This window comes from Fundulus heteroclitus, chromosome 9 (assembly GCF_011125445.2).
Source record: "Fundulus heteroclitus isolate FHET01 chromosome 9, MU-UCD_Fhet_4.1, whole genome shotgun sequence".
NCBI lineage: Eukaryota > Metazoa > Chordata > Actinopteri > Cyprinodontiformes > Fundulidae > Fundulus > Fundulus heteroclitus.
Window position 1 is genome coordinate 25,162,237 of NC_046369.1, and position 20,014 is coordinate 25,182,250.

The window sequence follows — 20,014 nt, forward strand, 5'->3', positions numbered from 1 at the left end:
GACCCTTCTGAAAAAAAAATTCTGTGACCACAGACTGTTTCTTCAGGCATGGTTGCTTAAGCAAGAAATGAGGGTTGGATAAGTTGTTACAGCTAATAATAGTCTATGCAGTAATTATCCCTTGGGAAGTTCTAAACTGTTTGCTATGTTAAATCATGGTGGTTTTTATTTTAGTACATTCTTCAGAAGATATTTAAAATACATTGAACAGAAGATGTGGAGGTAAATAGAAAAAATTAAAACTATAATTCTCTAATCAAAGTTGGTGTTTTCATCAGATAGTTATGTTTAAAGTTTTTTATACAATTTAAAATTCATCTAAAACATTTAAGCTTGGTTTTCTGTTGCATCATTTTATGTTGGGTGCATGAGTTAACGCCTGCGGTCACATATCACGTATATTTTCTGGACTTACCTTCATATGGGCAGCCACCTATCCCCGGTAGTCAATGAGCAAAGGGAAAGATGCCTCCTGAACAGGTCCAACGACCATGGACACACAGATACGCTCATCCCTGGGAGTGGTTTAAAGTTATGTCAGAAACTGAACACCCAAAATAATTGTCTTTAAATGTCCATACAGTATTAGAATAACTGTAATTTTAAACCTGTTTGTAAATTTGTGTGCTATTTTGGCTCACTTCCAGTTACCATAGATGGATTACAACCAAAACTGTAAGCACAAAGGGCTGCATGTCAAATTCACTTGAAAAAAAGCTGTTACCACGCCCAAACAAGTACAGCGAGACTATTCCAAAAACTCCTGGAAAATCCATTTGGAGTGATAAGACTAAAAGTGATCTTCATGGCCACAAGAATCCATTTGTAGAAGACAAAAACAGTTGAACCATGCCTTCTGAGAAGCATGGATGTGGATTAGCATTGTCTTCATGATATGTTTGCTGCAAAGGCACAGGGATCTTGGTTTAGGAGAAATGCAGCATGTTATCAGAAGATAATTAAGGAAAATTTGCCCTCATCATCCCATAAGCTGAGCCCAGGATGTTCTTGGACGTTCTAAAATAATTATGTATGTGTGTGTGTATATATGTATGTATATATATATAGATATATATATATATCATATAGAGATAGATAGATATATATATAGAGAGAGAGATATTGATATCTATATAGATATATATCTATATAGATATATATCTATATATATATATCCTTTTTCCACTTGACTTGTGGCTTTCTACTTGGAACACTTTCATTAAGACCCTATTAGTTGATTGTACAACTAAAAGCTGTCCTGTGAACTGATTCTCCCACCTGAGCTGTGGATCTCTGCAACTCCTCCCGAGTTGGCATAAACCAGGGGTCACCAACATGGTGCCTGCGGGCACCGAGTAGCCCCTGAGGACCACATGGGGTGCCCACGAGCCTGTTCTAAAAACAGCACAACCCACCAGTGAGCAGCATCTAAAACTTTATTTTATTCTCTGTTACTACTCCTGCTTGTTCACACCTACATTTATATAGATTTGAAAATGACAATATCTATAACAAAGCATGAAAAATGTTTATTTTACATAAAGTTGAGATGAACTCTCTCTTCTAGTTCAAAGGTCAGTACCGGTAGCACTTCGTATGACAACACTAATGGTCAGCAACCTTTTTGAAAGCTTGCTGACCCCTGGCATGGACCTTTTGGCAGCTTTCATGTTTGATACTCTCATAAAGGCAATAGGCTTTTTTTTTTTAACAACTTTTAGTCTGGCTGGTTTTTACATCCCACAGCAAAACTGTACTTAAAATGCAGAAAATCAGCTGGTGGACCTGATAATGGACATCAAGAAAAAACAAAACAAACAAAACCTTCCAGACTCTCACACTGCAAAAACGCAACTAAAAATATGCAATATATTCTTGAAATTTGTGTCTTTGTCCTTGATTTGAGCAGGTAAATAATTATGATCTGCCAGTGGAATACGATTTTTGCACTTAAAATAGGATCAACTCATTACCATTATCTTAAGTGCAATACATCTAATCATCTTCTTTTAGGGGTCAAAATACACATTCCATTGGCAGATGATGTTGTTTACATGCTCAAATCGAAGACAAATAAACTTGTACCGCCTTCTAGTTTAGTTTAGCCTTTCTTGCAAGGCATCATAGTTCTTGGGGATTTTAACAGCACAAACCTCTCCGATGAAGTTCCAAAACTCAGACGGCATATAGGATGTCCCACCAGGGATAAACAAAAATACCCTGGATCACTGTTAGTTTATATATATATATATATATATATATATATATATATATATATATATATATATATATATATATATATATTTTTTTTTTTTTTATTTATTTATTTTTTTTTACCAATTAAATCCTGACCTAATCCTTAACGCAGCTTTTGTAAAACTCTGTGCACAATCTTCTGGTGTCTGTTGGTTCCTGTGATCTGAATCAATGAGGCTGACGTCATGGTCCCCGTTTCGAATGACGGGAACGCGCCCTGGGTAGGAGGCCGCGCGTGCTGCTGGGGACACAACTTGTTCAAATCTAAAGCTCAAGGTCGTTGACAGCCTCCGGTACCTTGGATTTCAGGTACTGACTTTATTCGCGACAGACGCGGGAGCGTCTCGCTGCGTGTTGCCGATTTTAAACTCGCCAGAAGAGCGTCGGGAAGCGCAGTCGTTTAGGTTGCCTGACAATGCTAGCAGCGCAGCTAGCGTTAGCCCGCTAAAGCTAGAGTTCATTCGATTAAAAACAACGCGGAGTTGCTTGTTGTTTGTTACCAAGGTCACGTTTGTTTTTGTTTTTTGATCGATGCGAGTTATTTTGTGACTAAAGGCGGAAGGCGTAAGTTTCGCCGTTGTTTTTCGCGTTGATATGTGGTGTCAGACAGATAAAGCGACCACCGAGGCTGTTTGCTAATGTTACTGTTTGCTTTGAGCTGTGCCAGCACAGGACCGCTGTTGTTTTCTACCACAGCCTGTCAGTTGGAAGTTGTTCAGCTGGATTTTTAGCCAGTCTTCTCTTCGCGTTTGTAGAGTGTTTTTTATTGTTATGTAAGAATTGAGTGTTTTTGTTGCTGACATGTCTTTCGGTTTTGTCCCTTTTATGGTAACTTTTTCCTGATCTGAAACATCTTGCTTTGCGGCGGAAGAAAGTGTAATCCGTCAGCTAGCTGGTGTTTTTTTTTTTTTTTTTTTTTTGCAGACCGTCGCTCGCCCTTTAAACTGCAACAGTGAACGACTCTTTTGTAGCTTTTGTTTGTTGATCCTTTCTCGTTTTTTCCTGTTAAATCCCCAGCTTAATAGGAAAGACACTTTGCCGCATTGCCCTAATATAAAAAATAGGTCCATTTTACTTTCTGTTTGTTCCGCGTGTTGTGAACCTATCTATAAATAAATGTATTTTTTGTGTTACTTTTTTAAAAACAAATTGATTTGGATTCAGATTTTTTGTTTGTTTTTTGATAAAGCGGGTTGGACTTTGTCACACAGTCAATGCCATTGGACTACATTTCTCTGAATTTCTAGATTTGTTAGGCTAACTAATATAAAATATAAGATTATATAAAATTAAAAAAAGAACTTGATATTAGGTCGTAAACATAAGATCTAAAACCCTGAATTTGCATCAGCTCCATTTTCATTCCTCTAAGCGAATCTCCAAACTCTTTTAGATAAGTGGATAATCATTCTAGTAAGATGGGGAACAGTTTTGACTAACTTATTCTATGCGATTTATTTATTTATTTTTTTTTTTTTTTAGGAATATCCTCTCCCGCCCCCCTTCCCCCTCTGTCAGAGCATGGCTCAGGAGACCAATCAGACGCAAGTGCCAATGCTTTGCACTTTGGGATGTGGTTTCTACGGTAACCCCCGCACCAACGGCATGTGCTCTGTCTGCTACAAGGAACACCTGCAGAGACAACAGGGAGGGGGACGATCCAGCCCTCCTGGAGAGAAAGGTAGGACCATCGGACAGATATAACCTGACAACAGCTGGGTTCAGTCTGTTATGGTTCTTTTAAGGTGAGAACGATGGATGCACTTGACTTTGCTAAAAGGGGTTGGAGAACATCTGCCTACTCTGTGGCATATGACAGCAAGAGTGACATGGCCATGTGGTGTTTCACCTTGAACTCAAAGTGCATCTGTGCCTCTTTTCCTAGGCCTGTTGTTTTCCTTAGTTTGATTCTTGAAATAAGGTTAATGTTCATCAGTACATCAGGTTCTGTGCTATTACGCTTCTCTTTTCGCACACAGCTGCTACATCACCGTCAGCATCACCAACATCAACAAGTGTAACCGTGGAAGACACAAACTCGGAGCTCACTACAGAAGCAGCAGGAACCCCACCTGAGGAGCAGACAACCAGGTATACTGACAATCTCCTGGGGCTTTTCTTCTTTTTACATTGTCATAATATTTATTTATCGATATAATTAATGAATCCATGTGGAGGCAGACCCACTTTAAACATATTAGTGACGACTAAAGGATGCGTCTCATCCATTAATTGTTAGATGGCCAAAAATTGCAGACCTCTGCAATTTGTAAATTGTTCTTTTTGCATTAAACGAATTACAAACAGCCTCGCCGTTAAGCGGCTAATAACTACGACAGAAGCCGTGGAGTGTCATTATTGTCACAATGTAAACATGTCCGCAATGAGTTTGGTACCAAGCTACTGCTAATAGCTACTGTCATTGTGTGAAATGCAGGATTTCTACCAGAAAATGGACTAATCCTGACGGTAGGTATTGTTGTAGGCTCTGAGCAGTGAGCGCACTACAGAGGTGGGGAGGGGAGTTGTGTGATACGGCCGTGGAAATACTGTGTGTCACGCTAATAATAGCTAGCGTGTTCGAAAAATTTACGCTGAGAGGTTTTCTCCTGGACGGGAACTAACCGTCCAGGTAAACAAACGATGCTTAGCCTAGTGGCCTGAAAGTGTTATTGGCACTGTTTTTCTAAAGTCACTTGTAAACTCCGTGAGTCGTGCTTTTTTTTTTTTTGGGCTCGTTTCTGAACGTGCAGTCGCTTGTTTGGGCTCTAATAAAAGCGACTATAAACACGAGTAAAGAGAGCCACTTTCGCTATTGAGCTAGCGTAAGTGTGAACCAGCCGGCTAAAATATATCCCTCCGCCCAGACCCATACTCCCTAGAGAAGAGACGAACAAACGAGGTGTCTCTGCTGGGAGGACAGAGTAGTTGCTGCTCTACACTGCCCTGTTTCTGACATAAAGCCCAAATAAACTTCACTGTTAAATTGAATTAACTTAGCTGTCCAGCAGAAAGCTTGCAACCTCCGTGCCCGTTTTAAATCCACGCTTCCTCATGAATTATCTCCACCTGGTTATAATAGCCGATACAGACTCTCGTTTTCTCCCGGTTATTACTACTTTCTTGGTTATTTTTGGACAAAGAGTATGGATGGTCCTCTATTTCAACAGAAAACTGAAATGGAGTGATCTACAGTCGTCTTTGCTTGTTTTCTACTCCTGCTCCACCGTCAGCGGGTCTTCATATAGGAGACAGATAGGGAAAAACACCTATGGCTGACAAGTTTGGCCCCTTTCGGCTACTGAAATCAGAAATGGCGATGCGACATGGCGCCTCCCAGTGGGTGCACCGACACCTATCTATATATAAACAACTAATTCTAAGTTATGAGAACCCTTTCATTTTTGATATGAGGTTATCAGGCTTTCCCAGATTATGTAACGTCTTCTCCTTGCAGCCGCACACCTGATCCAAACAGAGAACTGCTGCTGGAAGTTTTAAAGTCTAACGTGTGGAGAATAGGCAGAAGAAAACATGCAACCGTCTTTACAGACAAGACAAACACAAACGAGTTGTTCGGAAAAAACTTTCCCAGGCAGGTTGACGGACAAGAAAAATTAAATGCTGAACAGTGCTTCTTGCTAAGCTAGCAGTACGACGCGGATGTTCGATAGCAAAATAAAAAGGTCAGTAAAGCTTTTGAATCTGCATCAGCGACGTTGTAAACCTCCCGCGCAACATAAGCCAAAAAATGGTCGACCGGGGTTGAGTGGAACGCTCTGCGACCTGGAGGGGTGTGAAGTGCCTCCTTTAGATTTAAAGAGACGGCACCAAAACAAGTTGCTCTCAGACGCACCTCAGAACAGGAGTAAAAAAGGGGCATTGTGGGGATAAATTAACGAGGAATTCAGATCAAATCATCGCAGTTCCACTTTATATAGACCACAACAGAATGATGGCAATGTGAAAAGGAGGAACTTAAAACCACGATAATGTCCCCTTTAAGACCCAAGTTGCTTTGTGTTTAGAGAGGGATGCTTGCATCCTGGGAAGGCTGCAAGTTCCAGATTCGAATCCCTCAGACTGCCTCTCTGGGTCCTTTAGCAAGACCCTTAGCCCCAGAATGCTCCCCCCCCTCCGCACAGTGGCCGCCCACTGCTCTCTAAAGGATGTTAAATTCAGAGGACAAATCTCATTGGAATGCACAAAGTTGCAACGACAAAGATGATTATATGAAAAAAGGGTGTTTTGGATTATACTTCAGTAACGTAGAGAGATACTTTAGAAACCAGCACCCGTTTTCACAAAGATTCTCAGAGCGCTCCTATCTGTGCCTAAATCTTCCTACCAGGGAGTCTCAGCTTTGGAGCAATTCAGATGCTGCTGAGAGCGACTGAGTAAAGAAATGACAGAAACTTTTCTTAGTGAGGACGTGTCGTTGTTACCTGACTCCGCCAGATAGATTTGCTCCGCATATCCATCTGGAAACCTTCCGTTGAAGTAATTTTGGGAAGGGGTGAAAATACTGGTTAGCTGATTGGCCTATGTTGGTGATGGACGGGCCAAATGAACCAATCAGATTCGTCGTCGCTCTGTTACGAGCGACGACGAAAACACAACCACAAGCCAAGCTACTCTTGCTGCTGCAGGTAAAGGCTCGTTAGCTCAGCAAATAAATACTCTGTAATTCCGATAAAACTTGCTCGATAGCCACGCTAACGCTAGTTTCATCGGCTGAAGCCGCCATGTTGTTTAGACTGAACTGACGCGCTTCCCGTTGCGTCACACCTCAACCCCCCTCAAAGCCAACGCTGATTGGACGTTCGTTTGGTGAACGGCTCCAAATTTTCTTTAACGGAGAGTAGCCAGACTGATCTGCGAGTGAAACCTCGAAAGCTCGCGAGATCAGGATGGTCTCACGAGGCTAGTGTCGTTGACCCCGTTGCTAGGTGGGACTTTAAAGAGATGTGATTGGTTGAAAGTACAAGTGGGGGAAAAAACACCCACAGTCGCATCTATAACCAAAGAAATGAAGTCTATGATGATGAAGCTTAGCAAACCCAAATAATTGTCACACAGCATCAAAATGTTTGAACGCACCTTTTTTATATCCTCATTATTTTGATTTGCTTATTTATGTTTTCTCAACGTTGTGGTCGTTTTACTACTTCATCTGTTTCAAGCTATTTGCACACTCACCTTGTGATTGCCCGGTTGTATAAAGCGGTTGAATTTGGCAAAACACCGACAAAAAAAGGTGGAGAAAACCGAGAGGAGCAGCGCCAGGAGAATAGAGTATTGCTGAAAGCTAAATTAGTTCTGGACCACGGCGCTAATAAGCAAACTTAGAACCACATCATGTCGCGTGCATCAAAAGCCAAAGAGCAGAAGGCCTCACACAAGCAAATGTCAAATGACCATTTATGCTATGGACGCTGATATCGTCATGTAGAGAAAATACTTTGACTCTTTTATGTTGTCTAAAGTGTGGATTTATTTGTATTTATTTGTATTTGTATGTATCTATTTTGCTGCAACAATCCCATTTCTAAAATGTTTATTATTGAGAGCATTTCCAGTAAATAATATAACTAATACTCTGTACTATATTCCTTTTACATCAATCCACTTTTTTGTCCTGACTAAGCAATATTTGTCCAACTATTTATTAATCTTCAGTAAAAATTAAGTTACTAGTACTAGGTACATTTAACCGCTGGGCCGCTAAAATGACTTAATGGTACTTTTGATCTGTTGGGATGATAAAGTTTATATTATCTGTATATTAATAATTGTATTATTGTTAAAGAAGTTTATGTGCTCAATTCCTCCACTTTTTAGGCGCTGGATCAGCCAATCAGCTCTCTCTGTTTCCACCATCTTCTCTGCTTTTTTGGCTCTCTAAAAGTCCTCCTCACTGCTCCTAGCATGTTTCACTTTAGGGGCTCAAAGATGCTTTGTGATTAAATTTTGTCTTACTCAGGGAAAAATCTTAGAATTCAGGAAATTCTAATAAAATCATAGTAACATCGATTTTCTTTGGTTGTTTGGTGTATTGCTTTATAATGAGTGGCCTTTAACACATTTTGCGTTATTGTGAATTCAAATTACAGCAATTCAATTCAATTTTATTTATATAGCGCCAAATCATGAAACATGTCATCTCAAGGCACTTTACAAAATCAAGTTCAATCAGATTATACAGATTGGGTCAGATTATACAGATTGGTCAAAAATGTCCTATATAAGGAAACCAGTTGATTGCATCAAAGTCCCGACAAGCAGCATTCACTCCTGGGGAACCGTAGAGCCACAGGAAGAGTCATCTGCATTGTACATGGCTTTGCTGCAATCCCTCATACTGAGCAAGCATGAAGCGACAGTGGGAAGAAAAACTCCCCATTAACGGGAAGGAAAACCTCCGGCAGAACCGGGCTCAGTATGAACGGTCATCTGCCTCGACCGACTGGGGTTACAGAAGACAGAGCAGAGACACAACAAGAGAAACAAAAAAGCACAGAAGCACACATTGATCCAGTAATCTGTTCTACATTAGATGGTAGTAGCGGGTGAGCTGTCTTCTCTGGATGATGTCACAGTTAACAGAACGCCAGACCAGGTGTACCTACTATGAAGAAAAAGAGAGAGAGAGCAAAAAGTTAAAAGCTGAAATGACGACAGTCATTTCAATGTAATACAATGCAAAACTGGAGAACAGTAGAAATCAGTAGAGTGAGAAAATTAGACCCTGATGTCCTCCAGCAGCCTAGGCCTATCACAGCACAACTATAGAGATAGCTCAGGGTAATATGAGCCACTCTAACTATAAGCTTTGTCAAAAAGGAAAGTTTTTAGATTAGTCTTAAAAATAGATACTCAGTACTCAGATTTTCAGTTTATCCTCAAAATGCCTTCTTTTGTCATGCATGTACTTATAAACTGACAATTTTTTTCCTGTTGTATAGCTTTTGACTATTTGTAATTTAAAAGAATGCTCTTCTGTCTGTCGTGATGTCAGCCCGAGCTCTCCGAGTCCAGTAACCCAACAGATGACGGCCATGAGCATCTCCCAAGATTCGGGGGCCGTAGACTCTGAACGAGCAGCGGCTGAGGGAGGGGAGGAAGAAGACGAGGAGGATGAGGGTACGTCCAATGGCACAGGTGGGCATTAAATATGTGGTTTCCAAAGCAAGTCCTAATGGTACAAGAAGAGAAGAAAAGGAATAAAATAAAACAAGGTTGGAAAACCTCTATGCTCATCTGTGCATCAGAAGTCCTCTACTTTAGTTTGCTAATAGTCACTCGTCTCACTACGTCACCAACACTTCTCTGGGTAGAGTGGTCATCTCGCAATCGGAAGGTTGCTAGTTCGATTCCATCACCCCCCCCCCCCCCTGTCATATTCAAAGATTCTTTGTCACTGCGCATTACCGTGGTGAAATTTCTTTTTGGCCACTCCGGTTAAGAAGACACATAAAAGACAAACAAACAAGCAATGAACAAGAGTTAGTGTTGTTGTTTTTTTTTTTTCTCATAGCATTCAAATGATTAAAAAAGTTAAAACGCTGAAGATTCAAAAGTTTGTATCAGAGTCCAAGGGCTTTGGTATCAGTCCCTTTGCGAGTGGTAGAGCCATGTTATATGACCCAGTTGTCCTTCATGAGTCACATGACTTCATTTTCAGAAATGTGTATTTAGATATTCTGAGATAATAGTGTGCAAATAGGCAATAACATTAAAGTGATCGTAATGTATGCTGGGCTAGTAACAGTGGGGGGATTTTTTTTAACGTGTTGGACTGAAGTCTCCCATCAGGGGACGATGGGCCTCAAAGCTCTTGGAGAGAGTTGATGCGCCCCTTGGCAAGGCGCTTAACCCTGAGTTTCCTACTAATGGGTGTGTGAGTGCGCATTAGTGACAGCGAGTGGGTGAATGTGTCTGTAGTGTAAAAAGCTTGAGTGGTCGGTATGATTAGGAGAGGACTTTATAAATCAGTCCATTGTTCTTGTTAAATAAGCAGTACATACTTCTTGGCTTTTACTTTTGGTTTCACAGAATATGACTTCAGTGCAAACTTTTGGACAGTTGTTAGTGATAATAGTAGTCATCATATGATCTGTGGGAAGACAAGTTCAATCCTTATGTTGCTGCTTTGCTTCCACCGGATACATACATGTTAACGCTCAGGGCTCACTTTAATTTACTGTCGTTTGAAGTCAGTAAAGACATAAATATCCACCTCCACATAACACTATAATGATGCGTGAAGTTATTCCTTTTGTTTGGCTACCAGATAAACACTTTTTTTTTATGATAATTTATGTGAAATATGGTCCTGTAGGAGTTTATCATTGTTCCAAAGAAGAAATATGAACTTTATGGATCTCATTTTGTGTCACTTAATTATTATTTTGCAAAATTTTCCCAACAGGATTGCTCTCCCTGTGAATATGTCAATTTTTATGGCATGCCTTAGGTATATCTTTATATCAGAATCAGAATCAAGTTTAATCGCCAAGTAGGTTTGCACTTACAAGGAGTTTGACTTGGTATTGATGGTGCAGACAAAAAATAAGAATACAGCATATAATATGTATATTTCTATATGTTTATAGATGTGAAACACAACAATCTATTATCCCAGTAGCATTAAAAAAAGCCAACCTTTTAAGTCGAGGACATTTATACAATGTGGAAAATTTCCACTCTCCCAACGGGAAGAGTTGTCTTGGAGTCGGCAAGTTGTGGTTTGGATTTCTACTTCTTCCCCAGCTGCTCTTGGGCAAGGCACCTAAATTCAGGGTGTATAAATGGCTGCCGATTTGTGAGTATGGCTGGAAGACGACAGTTTTACCGTCAAAACGATGAGTTCAGCCCATTTAGCATGAGGAGAAACAGGCCCACAGCATCACAGAGCCTCCACCATTCGTAACAGTGGACATGAGGTGCTTTTCCACAAAGTCATCCTTGTTTCAGAAAATGCCCAAACTCCACGTGTTAATTTCAGACCCTGTCCTCATCCTGCCTTGTTCATAACACAGTTATACAGTTGATCAAAACCACACATCAAGCTTAAAGGTGCAGCCATTTTCTACAATACACAATGGGCTTGTTTGAATCGGCTGTTTTCTGTAGAGTGAAGCGTGGCTAGGAGTAATAAGTGTCTGTGTCGTGTCGCAGTTGCCCTCCAGAGAAAGTCGCGTATATTAAAAGTTAAAAGATCCTAGACACTGATCAGTTTGGAAGAAAGTTACCCAAATGTTTAGCACCAGTGATTGAAAACAATTTCTCTCTAGGATTTTTTTTCTTCTCTCATTAAAATAAACATACTCATAAGTCTGAATTTTTCTGAAATTGTCTGTGTAAGTTCACTCGCCTGCAGTGAAACATTCATTTTAAGACTTTTTACATATTTTTACCAGTGAGACTGACAAATAAGTTGATTTTCTTACATCAATGGGGTCATTTAATTTGAACTAAAGTCAGTGGTTTGACTAGACTAATGCATCTAGAATCAGTCCAGAGTCTTTGTCATTATGCGTTACCGTAATGAGATTTTGGATGAGACAGACACTACATATAACACGCAGACACAAGAATTCTCCCTGAGAGGCTTAAAGCGTGCAATAGTCCTTACCAGCTAATGGACTCATTTTCAAGTCAAAAAGTCAGATTGCAGTCTAAAATGCTGTGCAATAAATTTAGATTCTCAAGTTACAGAACTGTGCGATATGCATGAATGTCCAAACAGACTCCCAGAGAAGTGAGCGAATTCGGCATGGGTCAGTATGAATTTCTAACGGTATGGTAACTTTATGACTAATATCACGGTGTTATGACTACTACACAAAATCATTTTATTTTAAGATGTCTAAATTTAAAAAGATTGTATCGTTGAACAGTCATTTATTTTTAAACAGTATCTTAAACATGCAACACAAGAAATATGTATTTTAAAATAACTTATTATTTAATTATTTTCAAATAAAAATAAATAAATGCAGCCCTTAATGCAATCTTTAAACAAATAAACTTGTTAAAAAACAGCAGCTTAATACTCTTTCTGAACACTTTGGGAGACTTTATCTTGAACAAGGAACAAGAAATATGTATAAATATATTATTTTTAAATAAAAATTAATAAATGCAGCCCTAAGCAAAAAAAATTTTAACAAATGGCAACTTAAAATTTTCTCTCAACACTTTTGGAGAGTTTATCTTAAACGTGGAACATTAGAAATATGTATTACACTCATCATACTTATAATTTTTGCCGTCTAACACAACAAAGCTAGTTAAGGGAGTTAAGGTTCGGGGCGTTTGCCTCCTTCGGCCATTATGCTACCTTCAGATTAGCAGGTGGGGGTCTGCGGGGGTTATGTTACGCTGCTGTAGCACCGGGTGCACGAGAACCGAGGGATCTGATCACTTTCTCCCTGACAAAATTTATATTTTTAAAGGGCGCTTACACCGCAGGAACGGTATTAAAGAGAATGTAAGAGGTTTTGAAGATGTGACTTTTTAATACCGGAGTATTCCATGGTTCTGGTAACCGGCCCACGCCTCGTCCTCAGACATAGTGGCTGGTGGAATTTCCTGCTACATCTGCAGCTCTCTCTGCACTGAGAATACATTCTGTGCCTCTTCCTCTTCTGGATGGTTTAATGGGAGCTGGTTGCTAAACAAGCAGGTTCATCAGTATTTTTACTAAAAAGGAAAAAAAAAAAACATCAATTAAAGACATGATCCTTATTAAGCTGAAGAACCTATAGAATTTTAGCTTTGGTTCACTTACACACTCATCTTCATTTACAGTTCCTCCGTTCTCTGGCCTTTCCTCTGAAAGCATGGCCAGTCCATCCTCTGTTCACCATCAAGGACATAACTACCATTAGATCTCAGATTTTAAGTACTGAAATAAACAATTGTACATGCATGGCATTTCACCTGCTCCACCTGCTGTCGTCCATCTTCTGTTTAAAGTGTGGATCCAATGCATTTTTTCTCTTGGACAAAGTTCCTGATTTCATCATTCTGAAAAAGATGTTTTTTAAAATGTTCAAGTCATTGAAATAAAGATTTTTCTATTCATCAATATCTTTCCAGCTGCCTGCCTCAGTCACTTACCCGGTAGCGCTTGGATAGGTTTTCCCATAGCTGTTTTTTTTTATGTTGGATACAAACACTGTGTCTCCCTCTTTCACAATTAGATGTGCCTCAAGCTTTTGGAGAATGGGCAATATCGCAATATCTGTCCGCATGTGGGGCTCTTTTCTGAAGGCACGCAGTGTTTGGATGTGTGGAGAACTTCCATGAGGCTGATAAAGTCTTCTGCTTTCCGAAAATCCTCCTCAGTCAGCCGAGCATGCCTGTATGGGGGGAAAAAAATAAATAAAAATACAGAACACATAGATTGGTGTTAGGCATGTTGTTAAAAAGAGAAAATTTCTAACATATGCACTGGCTACCTTAACACATATAGTCTATCATAGTAACAGCAGAGAGTCAATAAACAAGTAAATTAAGTAAACAATAAATGCAGAGTATTCACTATTTTACTGTTCTTTAAATGTGTGTGTATATATAATGTTACCAACTGTGGGTTGTTTGTCTATGAAAAACAATCCATGGGTTAGCATGAGCAGGGGACTTGCATTGGGGTCGGCCCACTGTTTCTCAACTCAAGTATAACTTGTTAGTTGCCTTGATGTTTTTAATGAAAAGTAATTTAATGCTAGCGTAGCCTCATTGGACCTAACACAAAGATATCAGATCCGATATGCATTTTTTACTTTTTTTTTTTTTTTTTTTTTTTTTTTAAATCACTTAAATGTTTATTCTTTGTATATTTTAACCCTAAGCTAAGCAAATGCTGTTTTCCTGTTTTCAGAACCTCCGGGTGACGGAGCACAGGCTTCCTCTGATGGTGACCAAACTCCTGATAAAAACAAGAAAAAGAACCGCTGCTTCTCCTGCCGGAAGAAAGTGGGCCTCACTGGTAAGCAGGGAGCGTGATTTCCACACATTTGGGGTAATTATTAAGCTCTGTGTTGAAGTGGTGCTCAACAGGTAAACAACTCATTAGCCCTGTTTGCTGTAAATCTTTAGTTTAAACCGGGTGTTTAGGTGACGCCTTGAAATTTGTATAAATGCTACAAATAGTATCTGACAATTTTCTTTATGGAAATAGTCAAATGTTGATTTTTCTGCATTGTTGGTCGTCTCTTCTAAACTTGTCAAGCTGAAACAACAGAACATATTCAGATCGTGTAGCACAAATTAATATCTTTTATCTCTGTGTACAAATGGAGGAAAATATGTATAAACGTAACATGAATAAAACAAATTACTTAACATGAATTACATCCTTTTAAAAGTTTAAAGATTATAGTCTCTGTCATTTCTGGCTGTTAAGTTTTTTTTTTTTTAAGTCTTTAAAACTCTTGTGCATAGAGATTTATCTACTGCAGGTTCTCAAACGGTATGTTTTTGTTTTTATATATAAAAAATATAAACTTAATATAAAATATAAATGTTAGATTTTTCTCTTGAAATTTCAAATGTAGCTTCGGTTAAAGAATGATGCTGCCTATAACCATATTTAGTGCCTATTACTGTCATGGTTAGGGCTGTTAGCATTACAAAAACAACATTCTCAAGATTGTAGATTTATCCTGCAGAGTTCAGGGTTTCCAAAACGCTGCCAACGCTTTCAAAGCCAGTATGTTGAGTCGTGGAGGTTGAAAGCTCAAAGGATGAACTGGAGCGAGTTTGCTATACTCCATTGAGCCTTCCTGTTATCTGCTGAAGTCTTGTGTTTTTTTGTTTTTTGTTCTTGCAGTCCATATGGTCAGATGTTGTAGAAAATGGTTTCCTTTGAATTGGCTTTTTACATTTTTATGCTTCCTCTGACTTCCTTATTTAGTGCCTTACTTAAGCTGACAGTTGTTCATCCTGTAATAACAAATTTTTCCTACTGGTCCGTCAGCCGTCTCGACCAGTTAAGCTGAAAATCTGCTACTTGGTGTTAACCAGCTGATTTCTTCATGCATCTCTGATTGATCAAACTATTTATCGTCAGAGAAAGATGTATGTGAATTCACATTTTAGAACTGTGGCTAACTGAAAGCTCAACCTGTTGAGTTCAGTGCAACAATGCATACGAATAATATAGAGCTGTTATTTTATTATATTTAACTACAGTTTTAAAAGTTTCCTTTTCCTCTTTTTAGGTTTTGACTGTCGCTGCGGCAACCTGTTCTGTGCCATCCACCGTTACTCCGACAAACACGACTGTCCGTACGACTACCGGAGCGCAGCGGCTGCACGCATACGCAAGGAGAACCCCATCGTGGTGGCGGAAAAAATCCAGAAGTTATGAGGACTAAGTGCAATAAAAGTCTCTAAGACTTTGTGAATTTTGAACAATGGCGACTTGGATGAAAAACACCTGACATCGTGGCTTCATTTGTTCAAGGTAGTCTAACGCGGGCGGGGTGGGGCGACGCGGTCGCAGTTAAAGTCGAGACCCGTCCCTCGCCGGCGGCTCCCTCCCCCTCTCTCGCTTTCTCTCTGCTAGCGACCGCAGCGAAATCTTGAGTGCCTGTTTTGTGGGTTTGTATGAAAGTGTGTTTGTGTTTGCATACATCTTGCTTGAGAGTTAGGGAGAGAGTAGCAGGGGCTTGACGGACATTTGTTTTGCCACGAGGAGGGAAGGGATTTCATTTTACCCCTTTTTTGTTTCTCAACTTGGAGGGATCGTGTGAGTCTTTTTTTTTTTTTTTTTTTTTTTTTTTTAAACTATCCCTGTAGGTGGTTGAAATAAAATGTGGATAAGCTGTTTGGGAATGTGCCACAGCCTGGATAATGACATAGGATTATTCAGAGGGTGTAGTTAGTTAAAAAAAAGTCATGTGTCAGACCTTTTAAGGGCTTTGGACTATTTTTTTTTTTTTTTTCTTAGACTTTAAATCCTGTAACCTTTGTATTGAAATTGCCCCCCCTCCCCTCTTTAACTCTCACGCTGTGGCTCACCACATGTTGAAGTCCAAAGGCTCAGCATTTTGCAGATATTTCTTTCTTTATGTTGACATGTCTGGATACTGGGTGCATGATTGATTGGGGAGGGAAAGGTCCGGGTACACGTTGAACCTTGACTTAACCGAGTGATTGAATCCTGTTGTTTGTTTTTTTTGTTTTCTGTTTTAATGAGCGTATGACATCAGAAGATCTATATTAATATATTCTAGTTAGCTTGAATTGTGTGATTGCATTCTATTTATTTTATATTGTTTGGTTGGTATGTGCTGGAGGATTGGCGGCATGTGTCGGCAAATTGTTAGGATTTGCACTTTGCAGTTATATTTAAGTAATTCCATCTCCTACAACCATGAGCGTAAAAATAATACAACCTCGTATGGATCGAATTGCAGTTTCGCTGCAACCCATGTAGTAAAATTGCCTTTTTCATCCTTTCTTTTTTTTTTTTTCTTTGAAACAAAGCACAACGACGGAGATCAACTGCAGAGCACAAAACGTGTGCCACACCTGCTCGGGTTTTGTTCAGCATCTTGGTCATTTGAAGTTTATGTCCGAGCTATAGAGCAGGCTCGGAGAACAAAAATTGCCTTCTAGTGATGAGGTGTTCTATTTGAGGTTTTCCTTGAAAGCCTTTTTTTTTTTTTTTGCTTTGTTTAAATGTCTGTTTGTTCTTTGGAGTCGGAGCGAGGCTCCATGTCTCTCTAACCACCAGCAGACCACTGACACATGCTGAATGAAAACTGAACCGGGTCGCAGTTACGCTAAACACAAGAAAACCCGTTCCGTTCAGCTGCAGCAAAGATTGTCGCCGTGCTGTGCTCTATACATTGCGTTGTGATTCAGATGCATAGATGGCTTCTCGCTAACTCCTCTTCAGGAAGATCTGACCCGATGCATGTGTGCGGTGGGACTCGATTCCCTGCACCGCAACTTATCTGCGTAGTTGGAAACGCTGGAGCTGTAAAGAATAGGAGGCCACACAGCAGTAGCACAATGCATGGCTGAAACCTGTGGGGTTGAAATTAACAGGACTCAACAGTTTTTAATTTTTTAATTTTTTTGTTTTTTTTGGTTTGTTTCCTCCAAATGTAAATACCATACGGCTCCAATTCATATAGTATAATCTTTATGTAGGTTATTGCCAGGTAATTAAGGTGATGGATTGAGACGAAGAATAGTACTGTGTGTATTAAAGTGCTTTTCATAATTATCCAAAAATAAAAAAAAAATAGAAAAGTGCCCTTATTGGCACTGACAATTTTACCGATTTATTACCCCACTTTTAATGTAGAATTATTGCATATAAAATTCAGTGTTTTCTGTAAGCCACCCACTGTTTGTATCTTCGCCAAGCCATGCTTCTTTTTTTTTTTTTCTCTACCATAATGTCCTCGTTAAGCATTTAATGTCCCTTGCTTACTTGGTATCCTAATCCACGCTTTTATCCTGTTACTGATATTAAAGGTTTAAAAAAAAAAAAAGGCCCTGGTGACATTCAGGTATATAGCAGTTGAGGTTTCACCTTTTCATTATTTAAACTTTCCCTGTAAGCGTCTCTTGATCCTGAGCATTAAGTATTTATAGATGTGCGGCAAGGAAATCGCAGGGTGTTTTTTCTTTTTTTTTTTTCTTTTTTTTTTTTTGAGTTTTCAAAAGAAGCCACCGTAGATTGTGACCGACGGGAAGCTTTTTGCTCTCAGATGAGTTTCGATTTAACTCCTGGATTTGAAGTCCTCTGTGACGGTGGGCGACGTGTCTGAATGGCTGCTGGGGTGAGGGCTTGGCATGCCAGAACCGAGGCCCATTTATCTGCGATCGGCTGAGCATCTATAAACCCCGACTGTGATTAATTTCTCCTGCCGTTTTGCATCTAGTGGAAAATTGAAATCCGGGAGGGGGGTGGATCTTGGGTGATGACGAGACAAATAACGGTCTCGCTTTACGGAGACTTATAGCTGGTGCATCTCTGACTACATATACAAAATTCCCAGACCTTCAAATGTCGTTTTTAATGCAGAACATCTAGTTTTGCTTTACAGGTGATTTGTAAAATGATTGTTCAGCTGCGTAAATCATGGGGGGGGGGGGGAGGGGGGTGCCATGGTTTGTGCTTCCTGATGACTGCTCATATCAGTAACCCAACCCTGTAAACATGCTTTTTCCTAATAATCATGAGCAGTTTGAATGTAAACCACAATATTTCACGCAACACATTATGATGTCAATTTAACGGACTATTTGGATTTTTATTTCGACTGTTTCAGGGAGAGAATGGATAGCCCGTTGTCATTTCTTTTTTTCTTTTTCTTTTTTACATCAGTGATAGTTGAACCACTAACATTGTTTAGACTGTGATTTAGCACCAGCAGTTAGGGTTAGCATTCCTACTTAGTCTAGATCCCATCAGTATGTTAACCTATTTTTCTTCTTCTTTTTATCAATTATGTTCTGCTGTCTTCAAGTCAATGTTAACATAGCCGTTCCTAAGAAAGGTCTTCATCAAACAGGAGGTTTAATTGGTCATGATAAATCTATATCTTATGACTCTGGCTTAAGTTTTGTTTCACTGCAGGAGTAAAGGCAAATAAAGATTATTTTGATCGCTGTCGTTACCGTTGAATCGTTTAGAGTTCAAATTAAATTTGCTTTCTTCAGAGATCTAGTTCCTGTCCCTCTGCACTCCAGTCCCCCAGAGACACCACCAGATTACTTCTTTTTTTTTTTCTTTTAAGAGTTAGGATTGTATGATGTGTAAGATTAAGTATAAAATAATAAAATCACAAAGTTTATTTTAAAGTATACTTGTCTTTTGTTTTCATTTTATACATGATTGTATTGTTACTACTTCTCGTGTTCTTTACAACCACAAGTTCAGTGGATGGTTATCTGGATTTTAGGCAGCGGACCAACATAAAGTTGCACCGAATTGTGAAGCGGAATAAATTGGTGGTGGTATGCGAAAAATAAATGAGCTGTTCCCTCTTCATCCTTATACCTTAAATAAAATCCTGGCAACCTTTTTGCCAAATTTAACAAGAAGAAAGTAATTGATCCATATTTCTTTTCAAATCACTTTTGCTGCAAGCTATGTTGGCGACAGAGCTAACACCTGGGAGGTGCTCACATCCTCATAGCACCCTCGAGTTATGACGGTTTTCTTCAGCAGGAACAGGAAAAACTGCATTGAGTTTACGTGGCAAAAGCCATCGGTGCCTGAACAAGACAATATACCGGTTTAAGTCAAAGCGTGCTTTACGTATTAGAAATTCAATATCCAGACCCAAATTCAATTGAGAATCCGTGGCAAGCCTTGGAAATTGCTTTTCAGAGACCCTCTCTATCTAGTCTGACTGAACTTGAGCTAATTTGCTGAATAAAAATTAACAAAGCTGACATTCCCCTAAAGACTTGCAGCTGTACAATATATAGCTTTGGGAGAGGCAGATACAAATTCACGTCACATTTATTTCAGATTTCTATTTGTGCATCATTTTGTAAACCATCATTCAATTTCACAATCCTGCTCCAACTGCTTGTGATAAAATTACTAAATGCAAGCAAACATGGCTCCAACATGCCTGTGCGGAAAAACTTAAATGGTACGGCTAGTTCTACCAGGCACAGGGTGTGCATGTGTGTTGCGTTGCTGATCTGCTTTTGTACTTATTGCTTTGGGCTTCAACAAAATGTCGTTGGCTAAATGGTGTCATTCTGCAGC

The 20,014-nt window shown here is 39.5% G+C and overlaps 1 protein-coding gene across 2 annotated transcripts; it reads left to right on the plus strand.

Annotated features, from left to right (window-relative positions):
* Window positions 1–2,442: 2,442 nt before the first annotated feature.
* Window positions 2,443–19,095, plus strand: zgc:77486 (zf-A20 domain-containing protein). 2 transcript variants are annotated; one of them, XM_036141320.1, is made up of 6 exons: window positions 2,443–2,565; window positions 3,739–3,937; window positions 4,236–4,347; window positions 9,275–9,417; window positions 14,147–14,254; window positions 15,489–19,095. In XM_036141320.1, exons 2-6 carry the CDS (start codon window positions 3,778–3,780, stop codon window positions 15,635–15,637), a joined length of 672 nt encoding a protein of 223 aa, XP_035997213.1. In that variant the 5' UTR covers window positions 2,443–2,565; window positions 3,739–3,777; the 3' UTR covers window positions 15,638–19,095. The 2 variants fall into 2 exon arrangements, with proteins under 2 accessions (XP_035997213.1, XP_035997214.1); XM_036141321.1 differs by having other exon boundaries at window positions 9,275–9,399.
* The last annotated feature ends 919 nt before the right edge of the window (window positions 19,096–20,014 follow it).